Below are 17345 nucleotides of genomic sequence, written 5' to 3' on the forward strand. Positions count from 1 at the left end.
GAGTCCTTGTCCCACCTCTTCCACCAAGGCCCCGCACTTGCTCCTGAAGGATGCCCCCGAACCCATAACACTTGACAGCTGGCAGCATACAATGCGCAGTCTTACGGAGTGCCCGGGGCAGCACCCTCAAAAGAGGGATGGTCCCGGGAAACGGGCAACCTCATTCGGAGCAGCCACATCCACAGTCTGGCAGCGAGGATCTGGCAGCGCCTGTCCCTCTGCAGTTGCTGCAACTGGCTGTGGCCCCCTCTTGCCCATCAGCCACTGGCACAGCAACTCCTCCACTGTCTCCCCAGCACTGAGATCCAGTGCACTTCTCTTTGGAGCTAGGCCCGGGGGGGACCTCAGCTCCGACTCCCACCTTGCTTCCAGGGGCAGCGCTTGGCTCCTGGCTCCCGCCAGCCGCCAGTGACTGCCCTGGGCCTGGCACAGCTGTGGCGAGACTCCAGCCACGCCCACCCGTTTGGCGGTTGTTGCAGGAGGAGGCCCACAGGGATGTCTGTTTGCCTGAGGTGCCCTCGCGCCTGCATGAGGCTCACTCCTAGCTTCAGCCGCACTTTGACCCGGACCGGAATGTTGGGAATGATTAGGAACAGGATAGACAATAAGACAGAAAATATCATATTGCCTCTATATAAATCCATGGTACACCCACATCTTGAATACTGCGTGCAGATGTGGTTGCCCCATCTCAAAAAAGTTATATTAGAATTGGAAAAGGTTCAGAAAAGAAAACAAAAATGAGTAGGGGTATGGAACAGCTTCCATATGAGGAGAGATTAATGAAACTGCACTTTTCAGCTTGGAAAAGAGACGACTAAGGTGAGATATGATAGAGGTCTATAAAATCATGACTGGTGTGGAGAAAGTAAATAAGGAAGTGTTCTTTACTCCTTTTCATAACACAAGAACTAGAGGTCACCAAATGCAATTAGGAGGCAGCAGGTTTAAAACAAACAAAAAGGAAGTATTTATTCACACAACGCACAGTCAACCTGTGGAAGCCTTTGCCAGAGGATGTTGTGCAGGCCAAGACTATAACAGGGTTCAAAAAAGAACGAGATAAGTTCATGGAGGACAGGTCCATCAGTGGCTATTAGCCAGAAATGGTGTCCGTAGCCTCTGTTTGCCAGAAGCTGGGACTGGATGGATCACTTGATGATTACCTGTTCTGTTCATTCCCTCTGGGGCACCGGGCATTGGCCACTGTCGGAAGACAGGATACTGGGCTAGATGGGGCATTGGTTTGACTCAGTATTGCCGTTCTTTGATTTGTTTCCCTGAGCACCACTGCTGGGGATTTGATGTGGCTCCCTGCACATAGAGAGAGTCACATTTCTCCCTAGACTAGAGCCCTCCCTCTCAGCCACAGGGACAGCAGCAAATCAGCCAGATCTAAGGGGAACGCCCCATAGGCTGAACAGAGGCCGAACACAAGGAAGTGAAACTAACCCTGTCACGCAGCCATGGCCGCAGACAGCTCTGTACTAAGTCTCCAGGATGAACTCTCTTGTTCCATCTGCCTGGAGTATTTCAAAGAGCCGGTGTCTATCCACTGTGGGCACAACTACTGCCGAGCCTGCATCAGCCAGTGCTGGGGTGAGACAGATACAAACTTCACCTGCCCGCAGTGCAGAGAAACCGCCCAGCAGAAGCTTTTCAGGCCCAACAGGGAGCTGGGGAAAGTTGTGGAAATAGCCAGGCAGCTGAGTTTCCAGGTCACAGTAACCGCAGGAGGGGAGCAAGGGTGTGAGCTACACCGGGAGGCCCTGAAACTCTTCTGTGACACGGATCACCAACTGATTTGTGTGATCTGCAGAGAGTCGCAAGTTCACAGAACTCACACTGTTTTCCCAGTAGAGGAGGCCACCCAGCAGTACAAGGTAAGGCCTGGGTGTCTTGTGTTGTCATTTAAAATAGTTTTGTTTTGTTTTGATGATAGTTATTTTCTATATTTTGGCTGGCGTAGCGCCCCAGTGAAAGTCCCCACCTGAGACTGTCCTCAGAGTGGGCAGCCGCCAGCCCGCACCGGACGCTTGGAGAGAAGTGAAAAAAACAGTGGTATAGTGACTGAACCCTGACAGTGTCACTTTGGCTACATTCTGGCTGCAGACAGGTTCTAGGTCCGAGGTGGGCAAACTACGGCCCGCGGGCCACATCCAGCCTATCCAACCCCTGAGCTCCCAGCTCCTCCCCTGCTGTCCCCCTCCCCTGCAGTCTGTGTGCCGCGCTGCCAGTGGTCTGGTCTACCGCTCCTGCCGGGCAGCGCGGGTGGTGTGGCTGGCTCTGGCCGGGCGGTGGGGCTGCGAGCTCCTGCTGCTCTGAGCAGCATGGTAAGGGGGAGGGAGATTGGGTAAGGGGCAGGGGTCCCGGGGGCCAGGGACCAGGGGGTGGTTGGATGGGGTGGAGGTTCGGGGGGGGGCAGTCAGGGGATGGGGAACAGGGGGCATTGGATAGGCATGGGAGTCCTGGGGGGGGCCTGTCTGGGGGTGGGGGTGTGGATAGGGGTTGGGGCAGTCAGGGGATAGGGAGTGGGGGGAGGTTGGATGGGTCGGGGGTTCTGAGAGGGGCAGTCAAGGGGCGGGAAGTGGGAGGGGGTGGATGGGGGGCCAGGCTGTTTGGAGAGGCACAGTCTTCCCTACCTGGCCCTCCATACAGTTTCTCAACGCCGATGTGGCCTTTGGGCCAAAAGGTTTGCCCACCCCTGCTTTAGATAATGTATATTCATGGGTCCTGAGGACAGCTATCAGAGTAGCACTGGTGGTGTAGCAGTTAGGATGGCTGTTATCTACGCAGTCTGTCTGGGTTCAATGCCAAACAAGTGTGGTGTTTTCCTCAGCTCTTCCCCTGCTTTTCCCACAGCAAGGATGTGTTGCCAAATAGAGAGAGGAGAGGAACTCCTTTCCTATACAAAGGGCTCTGTGGCACAATAGCTAGCATGTTGGACTTCTAAGGAGTAGTGCCTGGCCTCTATGCATTAAGACAGTTATTCAAAGGTTGTGGGTTCAAATCCCACCTGTGTCACTTTGCTGCTCCCTGGCTGCCATTGTGGCTTTTACACAATAGGTAGGACTATACCAAATTCGCGGTCCATCTTGGTCAATTTCACAGTCATAGGATTTTTAAAATCGTAAATGTCATGATTTCAGCTATTTAAATCTGAAATTTCAGGGTGTTGTAACTGGAGGGGTCCCGACCCAAAAAGGAGTTGGGGGGGGGAGGTGTCACAAGGTTATTGGGGTGGGGGGTTGAGGTACTGCTACCCTTACTTCTGTGCTGCTGCTGCTGGCAGTGGCACTGCCTTCAGAGCTGGGCAGCTGGAGAGTGGTGGCTGCTGGCCAGGAGCCCAGCTCTGAAGGCAGAGCCACCGCCGGCAGCAGTGCATGGCATGATATGGTATTGCCACCCTTACATCTGTGCTGCTGCCTTCAGAGCTGAGCCCTCAGTCCGCAGCCGCCACCCTTTGGCCGCCCAGCTCTGAACTCAGTGCAGAATTAAGGGTGGCAATACCGCGACCCCCTAAAATAACCTTGCGACCCCCCTGCAACTTCCTTTTGGGTCAGGACCCCCAATTTGAGAAACGCTGGTCTCCCCTGTGAAATCTGTATAGTATAGGGCAAAAGCACACAAAAGACCAGATTTCACAGGGGGAGACCAGATTTCACAGTCCATGACACGTTTTTCATGGCTGTGAATTTGGTAGGGCCCTAGCAATAGTCAGCCACTTGAGTGCAGCCAAGGGGCCGAAAGGTGCGCCTGGCTACCAGTAGGTAGAAGCCTCTACCTGCATCTTCGCTGCGCAGGGAGATGTGTTTAATCCCCTAGAGAATTAAGGAAAAAATGGGAAGGAGAAAAAGAAACAAAAGCCTCTTCCAGTGGCTGAGGCCTGGTACAAGCCTTCTGCGGCTGCTCCTTTCCGGCCCATCTGGGTGCCCCCTTCTGGCCATACCAGGGTTGGGGCACTGCCACTGAGCGGTGGGCAGCCGGGGTTCAGCAATCCCTGGCCTCACCCTGAAGAGACAAATGTTTAAGCATCTCCACTAACAGGGCCGGCTTTAGGAAGTGCGGGGCCCAATTCGAACATTTTTGGCAGGGCCCCGGCAGGGATGACTACAGAAAAAAAACTTTAAAAAAAGCCTTTCATTTCTTCCATGTATTATTTACTTTCCATAACTATATAAATAATAAAATTATATATTATGTACATTGCGTCATATATAAGAACATAAGAACATAAGAACGGCCGTACCGGGTCAGACCAAAGGTCCATCTAGCCCAGTACCCTGTCTACCGACAGTGGCCAATGCCAGGTGCCCCAGAGGGAGTGGACCAATAGGCAATGATCGAGTGATCTCTCTCCTGCCATCCATCTCCACTCTCTGACAAACAGAGGCTAGGGACACCATTCCTTACTCATCCTGGCTACTAGCCATTAATGGACTTAACCACCATGAATTTATCCAGTTCTCTTTTAAACACTGTTATAGTCCTAGCCTTCACAACCTCCTCAGGTAAGGAGTTCCACAAGTTGACTGTGCGCTGTGTGAAGAAGAACTTCCTTGTATTTGTTTTAAACCTGCTGCCTATTAATTTCATTTGGTGACCCCTAGTTCTTGTATTATGGGAATAAATAAATAACTTTTCCTTATCCACTTTCTCCACATCACTCATGATTTTATATACCTCTATCATATCCCCCCTTAGTCTCCTCTTTTCCAAGCTGAAAAGTCCTAGCCTCTTTAATCTCTCCTCATATGGGACCCATTCCAAACCCCTAATCATTTTAGTTGCCCTTTTCTGAACCTTTTCTAGTGCCAGTATATCTTTTTTGAGATGAGGAGACCACATCTGTACGCAGTATTCGAGATGTGGGCGTACCATCAATTTATATAAGAGTAATAATATATTCTCAGTCTTATTCTCTATCCCCTTTCTAATGATTCCTAACATCCTGTTTGCTTTTTTGACTGCCTTTGCACATTGCGCGGACATCTTCAGAGCACTATCCACGATGACTCCAAGATCTTTTTCCTGACTTGTGTAGCTAAATTAGCCCCCATCATATTGTATGTATAGTTGGGGTTATTTTTTCCAATGTGCATTACTTTACATTTATCCACATTAAATTTCATTTGCCATTTTGTTGCCCAATCACTTAGTTTTGTGAGATCTTTTTGAAGTTCATCACAGTCTGCTTTGGTCTTAACTATCTTGAGCAGTTTAGTATCATCTGCAAACTATGCCACCTCATTGTTTACCCCTTTGATCGGTTATTGATGAGCTCCATTTCACATGTGTGGATCCCCGCCACTCCCTGGAGGTGTGCTAGGGTGACCAGATGTCCCGATTTTATAGGGACAGTCTCGATTTTTGGGTCTTTTTCTTATATAAGATCCTATTACCCCCCCATCCCCGTCCCGATTTTTCACACTTGCTGTCTGGTCACCCAGTGTGCACATGTGTGGGTCCCAGCTGCTCCCTGCCCCCTCATTGAAGCAGGTATGCAGGGTTACTGCCCTGGGAACTGCAGGGCACCAGTGAACATGGGTCTGGCTGGAGGCAGGGCAGGGGCTGACTGGAGGTAGGGTCTGGCTGCAGGCAGGGCAAGGGGTGCGGGGCTGGCTGGAGACAGGGGTGTATGGGGTGGGCTGGCTTCAGGCAGGACTGCAGAGGGGTGCGGCATGGGTTGGCAGGGCTGGAGACAGAGGAGTGCGGGACTGGCTGGCTTCAGGCAGGGGGGTGCGGCAGGGGTTGGCTGGAGACAGGGCAGGGGGTGCGGGGCTGGCTGCAGGCAGGGCAGGGGGTGCAGGGCTGGTGCAGTCAGGGAGGTGTGTGGGGCTGGCTGGCTTCGGGCAGGGCCGCAGGGGGGTGCGGCAGGGGTTGGCTGGAGACAGGGCAGGGGGTGTGGCAGGGGCTGGCTGTGGGCAGGGGGTGCAGGGCTGGCTGCAGGCAGGACAGGGCAGGGGGGCGGGGCTGGTGCGGGCAGGACAGGGGGTGCAGGGCTGGTGCGGGCAGGGGGGGCGGCAGGGGCTGGCTGCGGGCAGGGGGGGCGGGGCTGGCTGGAGACACGGGCTGGTGTGGGCAGGGCAGGGGGTGCGGGACTGGAGGCAGGGCAGGGGGTGCAGCAGGGGCTGGGTGCGGGGCTGGCTGGAGACAGAGGCTGGCTGTGGGCAGGGCAGAGGGTGCGGGGCTGGTGTGGGCAGGGATGTGTGGGGCTGGCTAGCTTCAGGGAGGGCCGCAGTGGGGTAGGACAGGGGTTGGCTGGAGACGGGGCCGGGGGTGCGGCAGGGGCTGGCTGTGGGCAAGGGGTGCGGGGCTGGTTGCAGGCAGGGCAGGGGGTGCGGGGCTGGCTGGAAACAGGGGCTGGTGCGGGCAGGGCAGAGGGTGCGGGGCTGGAGGCAGGGCAGGGGGTGCAGAACAGGCTGAAGACAGGGACTGGCTGCAGGCAGGGCAGGGGGTGCGGGACTGGTGTGGGCAGGGGGTGCAGCAGAGGCAGCTGGAACCCTGGCCCTTTAAATAGCCCCCAGAGCCCCACACTACCCCAGGGCTCTGGGGGCTATTTAAAGGGCCCAGGGCTCCCCTGCTTCTACCGCCCTGGTCCTTTAAATAGCCGCGGGAGCCCTGGGGAAGGGGTGGAGCTCCCACGGCTATTTAAAGGGCCGGGGCTGCAGAGGCAGCTGGAGCCCTGGCCCTTTAAATAGCCCCCGGAGCCCCCTGCTACCCCAGGGCTCTGGGGGCTATTTAAAGGGCCCAGGGCTCCCCTGCTTCTACCACCCATGTCCTTTAAATAGCCGCGGGAGCCCTGGGGAAACGGCGGGGCTCTAGCGGCTATTTAAAGGGCCGGGGCGCAGAAGCAACTGGAGCCCCGGACTTTTTAAATAGCCCCCACAGTCCTACCGAAGGGCTCCAGCAGTGGGGGTCTGGTGGCAATTTAAAGGGCGTGGGGCTCCAACCCCTGCTGGGAGCCCCAGGCCCTTTAAATTGCCCCCTGGGGAAGCCGGGCCACCCTGGTACGGCGCACCGGCTCTTTCCGGTACACTGTACTGGGGCTTGGGCGCGGGGCCCTCTTAGGCGCGGGGCCCGATACAGGGGAATCGGTTGAATCAGCCTAAAGCCAGCCCTGTCCACTAACTTAGGTGTCAACTCTTAAGCCTCCCCACCTTGTGCTGCAGCCGCAGTATTTAGCCTTCTTGTGTGGGTTCTGCTGGGGAGAATGGGCCCTGCTGGGCTCCATTTGAGGAGGAAACCTGGGCCGGAAAGAATTGGTGGACCAGGCTACCAGGAGGTAGAAGTCTCGGCAGTGCGGGGAGGCGTGCTTTCACCACTAGCACTGGTGTCTTCAGTTGAGCTCAGGGTGGACAAAACCTTAGGGGCTAAAGATGGTTTAATCTTCATCTTCACTCTGAATAGAGGGGGTGAAAGCAAGGCCTAGGTGCCAAGCAGAGAAGCTCCCTGGCTGCCATCTCCAGAAAATCAGCCTTTGAGACAAGCCTTGGCCTTTTCCCCCAAGACCTGTGCTTTAGGGGGGTCCTCCAGCAGGTTGGGAAAGGACCTCACAGCACCTGGCGCAGGGGGCTTCCCTGTTCGGGAGGTGCGGATCCCAGTGGGACGGTCCAGGAGCCAGAGGTGGGCTTGGCCACTCTGAGGGAAGGAGGGCCCAGGCCAGCCGGTGTCAGAGGGAGGCCCTGTTTTGTGTCCAAGGTTCTGTAGGGAGGACAGACTCCCCAATCCCTGCTGAGGAAACTGCCCACAAACAAACACTAAAAGTCAATTCCAGCCACGCTATTTTTCTTTGCTCAGAAAAAAATCCAGACCCGGCTGCAGACTCTGAAGGAAGAGAGAGAAAAGCTCCTGGGGTTGAAAGTGTCAGCAGAAGGGAGAAGCCGGGCGTATCTGGTACGTGTCCACTGTTATCACCCAGCAGACACATGGGGTGGGAGTCTGTCTCCCTGGAAGAGTGTGGGTATGGGGGGGAGGGGGTGTCTCTCTCACCACATCTGGTGGGATCGCGGGGAACCAATACACAAGTAGTTCCTTCCTAGGGATGGTCTCACATGGCTTAAACTGACCTTTGCCCCCCCTGAATTCTGGGCCCTCCATGCAAGTTAGAGCAGCCTCGGGGCTGCACAAGCTGACTCTGGCTCCCTAAGGGGCCCGAGTAGCAGAGACTAGCTGGGATGCAGTGGGCTTTTTCCACACTGCTGTTGTACCTCTTATTCCATGGGCTGGAAGCTGGACTATTGTAGAAGTTGAATGCCATTCTCCCCTGGATGAGGCAAACCACAGCACAGGGTTATTCTCAGCACAGTTTAAAAAGGTCTGAGAATCGGGCTTCCCGTGACTGTGCATGTCGCTCTCTGGGGATATCCCTGTCTCTCCATGGGCTGGATTGTGACAGTGATTTCTGCCCTTTAGTGGGGCTGGAGCAAATCCGCAGGATCTCAGAACAGCCCTGAGGGAGCGCAGCAGCTGCTATAGCCATGGGAGGGATGCAATTGCTTTTTCTGGCCAGTGCAGGCTGTGGGGCCATGGCCCTGCCTCCTCCCTTCCCATACATCAGAGAAAGTAGGACCAAGGTGGATGTTCTGGGCAAAATCTTCTCTCTGACAACTTGGAGAAAGTTCCTCTCTAAATGGTAAGTGCTGAAGTTTGGATCTGCAATGAAATTTGCCCCACTGGACACTCAGGGCCCAGGGAAATATCCCCCGACCCTCTCCACGTCCCTGACCTGCCTTTTCCCTCTTTCTGTCTGTTCATGGCAGGAGAAGACAGACGCCCAGAGGCAGAAGATTGTGTCTGAATTTGAGCGGCTGCGCCAGTTCCTGGAGGAACAAGAGCGACTCCTGCTGGCCCGGCTGGCAGAGCTAGAGAAGGGGATGACAAAGATGCGGGATGAAAATGTCACCAAACTCTGCGAGGAGATTTCCCGTCTCAGCGAGCTGATCCATGAGATGGAGGGGAAGTGCCGTCAGCCAGCAAGTGAATTCCTGCAGGTGAGATCTTGGCTCCTGGCATAGAATTTGGGAAAACAACATAGAAGTGAAACTTGCAAGGTGGGGGGGTCCAGGATTCAAACCTTGCCCTGTAACTCACCGTACATCTTGCTTAAATGGAAATCTTTTTTATCACTTCCCTTTGGTCTTCATTTTATTGTTCTGAATTTTATGACTCACAGTTTGTCAGGGGACCAAGGTCAGGGAAAAGGCGCTGCTTAGTCTATAGAGATTTTATTTATTCATGCACATGTATCTAGAAATGTTTATGGCCCACATCGCTGCAGAGTCTAAGCACCACTTGGAAGGCTGGGAAATATTACGTGAATCACACTATTGCACCCATTATAAAGCTGGGGAACTGAGGCACAGCCAGATTATGTAACTTGCCCAAGTCACTAAGGGTGTCTAGGGCAGTTCAAGGAACAGAGCCCAGATCTCCTGCGTCCAAGTTCAGTGCTTTAACCACAAGGCTGCTGGCTGGAACAGGAGCCCGGGCTCTGTCTTTCAATGCAGCACTGCTAACCGTGACACCGTCGACACACCTCCCCGGGAATGTGGCATGTGCCCCCTCCACCCATGGGACATAAAAACAGATGCAATGATTATGCGTTATTCATTCTCACTGTTATCACTGTGAGACTGAGCTTCCTTTCTTCTCTCTAGGATGTCAGAAGCACACTGAGCAGGTACGTGGCATCTTCTCAGTCCCCTCTCACACTTCACAGTGCTTGGGCCCTTGTCCAATCCTCATCTCCTTCACACACAACAGCAAGCATGCAGGGCAGGGTATTAATATTCAGTTGGGCTGAAACTTGGGCTTGATGCTCTTTAATTATTAACGTGAATATAGGAACATGCTATAAAAACTCCATGGCCCACCTGTGCCACAACAACTGGCACTGTCTACACCAGGGGTTAAGTCAGTAAAACTGTATCGCTCAGGGGTATGGATTTTTCACACCCCTGAGTGACGGAGTTATACCCATGTAAGTTTGTAATGTAGACCTGGAATTAATCCAAAGAGTGACAGAGCTGTAGTGATCTGTCAACTCAGAGTGTCTGTCAGGGTGGACCCAACGTGTGTTTCAGGATTCTGGCCCTGTCAGATATCAAACAACAAAGAGGTGGAAAATTTTCCTGTGACTTTGCTTTATTTCCATCATTCAGCTTCCAAGCCCACAGGACTGAGCTTTCTTGCAGGCAGCATTTCCAAGGTGCAATAGGGCCATTAACCAGTCCTTTGTATTGTGATGTTTCTTGATGGCCCATCTGATTTTTTTTTTGATAGTCCTTCTGGGTGGGTTGGGGGGACAATTCCCATGCCTGGGTTCCCAAATTCACAGCAAACATTCTCAAGGTTATAGAGCAAAACCTACATATTTTTATAGCATGGAATATCGACATTACAAGTGAGACTAATGCATGCAGCAATTTACAAGCATTTCACGGAATCTAGATACTAAATACATTCTTATAAGACTAATAGCTGTTCTGAGCAAAACTAACACACAAGTGAATTGGTCTGGTCTCAAGCTATGAGTTTGCCAGTTCTTAGCTAATGCCTGCAGCCTGGGCAACAGCTGGCATCTGGCCTGCCAGCGTCACAGGGGTCACTCTAAGAGAGCCTTGCTCTGCCATTGGTTGGGCTGGACCTGTTCAGAGGCTGGGTTACACAGAGAAATGTGCTCAACTTAACAGCTTTCACAGCCCATATACTTCCACTGACATGCGACTGATATTAAATGATGAATGCCAAAATAAAGAAGAATAACAATTAAGTAATCAAATGATGAATCAGAACAGCCTGTCTCCTAGGTGCAAGAAGGGGCAGTTCCAGCAGCCAGTGGAGATTTCTCCTGAGCTGGAGAAGAGACTCAGTGATTTCTCTCCGAAAATCTTTGTTCTAAAGGAGACTCTGAAGAAATTGAAAGGTACGACCAGGAAGGGATCTAGGAAGGGAAATAAAAAGTTGTCTCTAGAATTGTGGGATTTGCTGAGCGGTGACCAATCTACTGCTATTTAAAAAGAACAGAAAAGAGATAGATCAAAATTCTTGAATGAGGGGACTGGGCTGGAGGATTTTCTAGGGCAAATGAAATTCTGATTGAGAAACAACCATAATATGAATGTGAATCGTTGTCACCTTACCTTGTTTGCCTGGATTATAGAGGAATGCAGTCTCTTTGGATGAAGGAAGACCTTACGGCCATACAGAGTGCTCTGATCATATTCCTGCCTGGGTTCAGTGTCAGTCTGGCCTCAGTAGAAATTCTCTGCGGATAAATAAAGTTCATGACTGATCAGAGAGGACAAGTCTGATGCATGAAGTCCTTCTTACACCATATTAAGTGGACTTAAGTCATGCATAGGTTGGTCATTCTACATGGGAGAGGGAGACATTTCACATTCACTCTTAGGCCTTGTCTACACTGCCACTTTACAGCGCTGCAACTTTCTTGCTCAGGGGTGTGAAAAAAGACACCCCCCCCCGAGTGCTGCACGTTTCAGCGCTGTAAAGTGGCAGTGTAGACAGTGCTCCAGCGCTGGGAGTTACTCCCCTCGTGGAGGTGGTTTTTCTACTGCGCTTTAATTTTATACCTTTAATTACATACCTTTAATTTCTCTTTCTGTCTGGGTATCTCTGTCCCTTTCCTTCTGTGTTTGGCCCAGCCCTCAAGCACATGTATCCTGATTATTTGTAAAACCGTGCCTTCAGTATTAAAGCTGGTCAAAACATTGCATTCAAAAAAAGTTTGGTGGAAAATCCGCCCCTGCTTAAAAAAACCCTTCCAAATCCACAAACAAAACAAACAAAAGAATTAAACAAAACCCCTTGATTTTGTTTGTTTTTATTCCCCCCCCCCAAAATTCTTTAATATTTGATTTTGCAGGTCCCCCTCACCCTTTCTTTTTTGTGACCTAATACAAGGCGGGTATTTTTGTTTTGTTTTGTTTTTTGACTTTTACATTTTTCTTTCTCTTTTGCCACCATGTAATATTTCAACAATTCTTCTCACTATGCCCCCAAATTCATTCCAGCTCTGGTTATGGATGGCAGAAATCACACCATAACGTGACAGCATGACATCTCATCTTTCTCCTCTCTCTCTAGATACCCTGCCCTCCGAACTGGAGAGAGAATGGGGTGAGTCTCTGGGAAAGGTGGGGCCTGGAAAGAAGGGTGCAAATGGGAACAGATCATGACAGTTTGTGTCGGTGACCCTGGATTCACTTGCAGAAGAAGCTTCTGAGATCAGAGAAAACAGAAGCTGCTATGACTAGAGAATGGGCATTCCAGAGAGGGGGAGGGCTTTAAACACTCCAGCATATTAACCCTTTCCCTGGTCGGACCGAGCCCCTTGGTGTCTCCAGTGATCTTCTTCAATCTCTCTCCCTCTTGCTGGGTTGTGGGGTCTCCCTTCACCCTGTCCTTGGGTCTGGGCATGTGTATGACGAAGTGGGTATTCACCCGCGAAAGCTTATGCTCCAACACCTCTGTTAGTCTTAAAGGTGCCTCAGGACTCTCTGTTGCTTTTTACAGATCCAGACTAACACGGCTACCCCTCTGATACCTGTCTTTGGGGATTCTCTCCTGGGTGCTGCCCCATCTCGTTCACCCAGGTGGGGAGGAGACCCTCTCTGGCTGGTGCCTCCTTCTCTCCCTCCCCTTGGGGCTGGGGGCCCTTTCTTGTTTTTGCCATCATCCCTCCTCCGCCTTCCACGTGCTGCTGACCCCTCCCTCTGCCCCACACCCAGTATCAATCCCCAGCCCCTTCCTTCTGGAGTGGGGTTTGCACACTGTCCCTCCCATGTAGGGTCCTACCAAATTCACGGCCTTGAAAAACGCATCACAGACTGTGAAATCTGATCTCCCCCGTGAAATCTGGCTATGACGGGGAGGGGCAGGCCTGGGGGTGCCCCAGGCTTGTGCTCCCACTGTGGGCCGGGCTCCAGCTGCTAGTCCCAGTCCAGGCTGGGGAGGGACAGGACTTCCTCTTCTCCTGCAGGGGCTGCCCCCAGAGGTGGGTCAGACCCACCTCTGGGAACCTCCCCCAGCTGCAGGAAGCTCTGCAGATGCTTGCTGGGACAGCTCCTGACCCAATCGGGAGGCTGCGGCTCCAGCTGTCAGCCCTGACCCAGGCAGGGAGGCTTCTGGGAAAACCCAGATGGATGACAACTCATCCCTCCCATACCCTGCGACTCTCCCTTGTGCGCTGCTACTGATGATGGTGGCACTGGCTTTAGAGCCTGGCGCTCAGCCAGCAGCCGCTGCTCTCTGGCTGCCCAGCTCTGAAGGCAGCACCACTACCAGCAGCAGCACCGAAGTAAGGGTGGCAATCCAATGATCCCCCTACAATAGCCTTGTGATCCCCCCATGACCTCCTTTTGGGTCGGGACCCCCATGGTTACAACACTGTCAAATTTCATATGTAAACACCTGAAACCGTGAAAATCCCACGACTGTGACATTGACCAGATTAGGGCCCTACCAAATTTATGGTCCATTTATGTGCCATCTCCTGCTTCCTCCCTCCTGGCTGGCAGGGCTGGGGAGGTGTCTCCTAGCAGCCCTCCCTATAGGCGCCAACTCCGTGGGTGCTCCGGGGCTGGAGCACCCACAGGGAAAAAATGGTGGATGCTGAGTACCCACCAACAGCCCCACATCAGCTCCCCTGTGTCCCCCATGTTTGCTGCCTGCTGGCAGGACCCACTAATCAGCACCTCCCCCAACCTCCCTGCACCGCTGCAGTCAGCTGTTTCCCAGTGTTCAGGAGCTTTGGGAGAGAGGAGGAGGAGCGAGGGCAAAACGTGCTGGGGGGGAGGGGACGGAACTGGGCGGGAAGATGCGGGGTGGGGTGGAGGGGGGGGCGGGGAGAGGATGGATGGGGGTGGGGCCTTGGAGGAAAGGGTGGAGTGGGGGAGGGACCTGGGGGCAGAGCACCCCCCATGCACACTAGAAAGTTCGTGCCTGTGGCCTCCCTCCCCTGCTCTCTCCCTGCTGTCTGGAGTGGGGCAGCCCCAGCAGGGGGACCAGGGAGATGCTGCCGGGGAGGAGGCAGAATCTGCAGCCAAAAACCTCAGCTATAACAGCACCTCTAGGGCCTAGGAGGAAGGAGCCACGGCTATATCCTTGCTCAGCACCAGCACAGAGGCAGCTCCCTGGGGGAGCAAGGCAGAAAATCGGGGAGGGTCCCAGCTGCGATGGGGCTGCTGGGGAGTGTGAGAAATGGTCCCAGCCTCCCCCAGCGCTCAGCTCTGCCCCTAACACTCTGATTGTCTCTCCCCAGCGAATGTGACTCTGGATCCAGACACGGCTCATCCCAAACTCGTCCTGTCTGAGGATCGGAAAGGCGTGAGGCGGGGACACACGTGGCAGCATCTTCCCGACAATCCGGAGAGATTTGACGCTGAGCTCTGTGTGCTGGGCTGTGTGGGGTTCACCTCGGGGCGACATTGCTGGGAGGTGGAGGTGGGGGATGGAGGAGGCTGGGCTGTGGGAGTGGCCAGAGAGTCTGTGAAGAGGAAGGGAGAGTTCATCTTTGGACCTGAGAAGGGGATCTGGGCTGTGGGACTGTGGAGGAGTCGGTACTTGGTTATCACCTCTCCTGCGACACCCCTGTCCCTGAGCTGGGTGCCCAGGAGGATCCGGGTCTCTCTGGATTATACACAGGGGCAGGTGGCATTTTTTGATGCTGATAGTGAAGCGCCGATCTTCACTTTCCCACCAGCCTCATTCACGGGGGAGCGAGTCCGCCCCTGGCTCTGGGTGGAGATGGGATCCCAGCTCAGGCTGTGCCCCTGAGACGTGGGGTGAAATTCACCGCTGCACCTTTCCTCCAGGCAGAGGCTCCCCCGGCACCTGGACTCCCCGTCTCTGGCCAAGTGCAGGGAGCCTCTGAACTGACACAACCTCGGGTTGCTGGATGTGATTAGGGCAGAGAGCCCAATCCCATTGCCCAGTCTGGTCCTATCCACTCTGATTCTGGAGAGCTCTGGCAATCTGCCGGGCAGATAGAGGAAGAGGAATCCAGAGGGTAGGGACAAAGGTGGGGACTGGAGAGCAGTTTTACTCCAGTGACTTCACTCCTGATTTACACTAGGGTGGGTGAGAGGGGAGTCAGCCCCAGTGACTCCGGAGGGGTCACTCCTGATTCACATTGGAATGAGTGAGGCCAGGAGGGAATCACATCCAATGGGAGTGACTCCTGATTCACACTGGTGTGAATGAGAAGGGAATCAGCCCCAATTATTCCAATGGGAGACATGGCTAGAAAGGGTTAAACATCTGGTGTTTTTTTGTATTTACATATGTATGAGTAGCGTCTACAATGTAATCAACAGTCCCTGTTTATGCTGTATTCTGATAATTCAGAGGTCAAAAGAAGATCCTATCACTTAAATGAATTTTAAACACGGGATATTGTGTTATTCATCTCTCTTTGAAATGTACTGTGAATGGTGGAGGAACAAGCAAATGGCCTTTGTTAATTCGTATAGCTCCTTCAAAGTCATCCTAATTACCTTGTTTCTCCTGAGGAACTCCAACTTGTCAAAAGACATGAAATTGTACAAAAGATCCTTGGATCTGGATTCTGTCATCTCAGATCTGCTTAAGCTTCATCAGGGGAAGTTTGAGTCACAAGATTGAGGTCCCAGTTAGGCTGATACTCACTGAAGGTGATATTGGACATTGGACTATAATCTAGGAACTATTTCTGAAAGAACTCTTTGCAACCACAAAGCTCACCATCTCTGCTATGAATCTGCACCTCAATAAATTGAACTCATGTCTGTATGTATATTGATCTTTTAACCATACTCTCTTTTGATTTTTAATAAATTTTAGTTTAGTTAATAAGAATTGGCTGTAGCATGTATTTGGGTAAGATCTGAAACAGGCATTAACCTGGGAGGTAATGTGTCCAATTCTTTGGGATTGGTAGAACCTTTTCTTTTATATGATGAAATAAGATTTACAGAAATTTTTATCATATTTGATGTGGGTACCCAGATGGAAGCCTGAGGCTGTATCACTTTAAGGGAACTGTGTTGCTTGGACTTTTGAGTAACCAGTAAGGTAATAAAGAAGCTGTTTTATGCTGGCTTGGTAAATCTAAGTATTGGAATATCCACCAGGTTTATGGGGATTGTCTGCCCCATTCTTTGCAGTTCACCTAATCGAGTGACCATAGCTGACTCCCTACTAGGACCCCGGTCACAGTACTCCTGATTGACACTGCTGTGAAAGAGGTGGGGGAGTCAGCCCCAGTGACTCCAATGGGAGGTACTCCTGATTGACATTGGTGTGAGTGAGAGGGGAATCAGTTCCAGTGACTCCAATGGGAGTGACTCCTGATTGACACTGGTGTGAATGCATGGGGAATCAGCCCCATTGACTTGATTGACACTGGTGTGAGTGATAGGGGAATCAGGCCATGTATCTTGTATCCCAAATTCTGCCATAAGTTACTGGGCATCACTTCATGCAAAGTCAATAAATAGATGCTAGCACCTGTGAGTTCAATGGCAGATGCACTCATTGTATGCCAGGGCTGCTCCTGGTCCAGCGTGTCTTGGCAAGGGTGACTACAGCTGTGGAGTGGGAGAGACTGGCCCAGTTTGTCAAACGTTTAAGCATCTTCACTAACAGGGCCGGCTTTAGGAAGTGCGGGGCCCAATTCGAACATTTTTGGCGGGGCCCCAGCAGGGATGCCTAAAAAAAAAAAAAAAAATAACATGTAAGAAAAAGCCTTTCATTTCTTCCATGTATTATTTACTTTCCATAACTATATAAATAATAAAATTATATATTATGTACATTGCGGCCTATTTGTTCAGTGGCAGATGCACTCATTGTATGCCAGGGCTGCTCCTGGTCCAGCATGTCTAGGCAAGGGTGACTAGAGCTGTGGAGCGGGAGAGACTGGCCCAGTTTGTCTTGGCCGGGTTAGTGATCCGAGTCGAGGGCACTGAACAGGATTCCCCTTTATGTGCCTGTGTGTTTCCGTGGTTCTGGCTGCCACTGTCCCAAACCCACATGGGTTGTAGCCGCGTTGAACCCTGCAGCAGCTGCCATGATGATCTTTATTCGGTCATGTCTGTGCAAGGGCTGAGGCTGGCTCCAGCTCTGCAGCTGGCCTGACTGAGATGTCTAGAGCGAATGAAGGCATCCCAGCTCAGGACAGGCTCCCCCAGTGAGCAGGCTTCCAATCACGGGCACTGGAACAGGAGGTCCAGGGGAGCATGGCCCCATCACTTTTATAAGTGGAGGGGGTCTGTGGGAACTAGAGCCACGAGCACTGGAACCTCCCTAGAAGTGGGGTGGCTACTGATGCCTGGACCGCCCCT

The 17345-nt window shown here is 52.5% G+C and overlaps 1 protein-coding gene across 2 annotated transcripts; it reads left to right on the forward strand.

The window, feature by feature from the left end:
- The first annotated feature begins 1396 nt into the window (after positions 1-1396).
- LOC101942596 (E3 ubiquitin-protein ligase TRIM39-like) lies at positions 1397-15858 on the forward strand. 2 transcript variants are annotated; one of them, XM_065565107.1, is made up of 7 exons: positions 1398-1883; positions 7801-7896; positions 8763-8993; positions 9660-9682; positions 10812-10927; positions 12109-12141; positions 14285-15858. In XM_065565107.1, the coding sequence occupies exons 1-7, from the start codon at positions 1467-1469 to the stop codon at positions 14797-14799; spliced, it is 1431 nt and encodes a 476-aa protein (XP_065421179.1). In that variant the 5' UTR covers positions 1398-1466; the 3' UTR covers positions 14800-15858. The 2 variants fall into 2 exon arrangements, with proteins under 2 accessions (XP_065421180.1, XP_065421179.1); XM_065565108.1 differs by lacking the exon at positions 7801-7896 and having other exon boundaries at positions 1397-1883.
- Positions 15859-17345: the final 1487 nt, after the last annotated feature.

This window comes from Chrysemys picta, chromosome 12 (assembly GCF_011386835.1).
Source record: "Chrysemys picta bellii isolate R12L10 chromosome 12, ASM1138683v2, whole genome shotgun sequence".
In the NCBI taxonomy this organism is placed as follows: domain Eukaryota; kingdom Metazoa; phylum Chordata; order Testudines; family Emydidae; genus Chrysemys; species Chrysemys picta.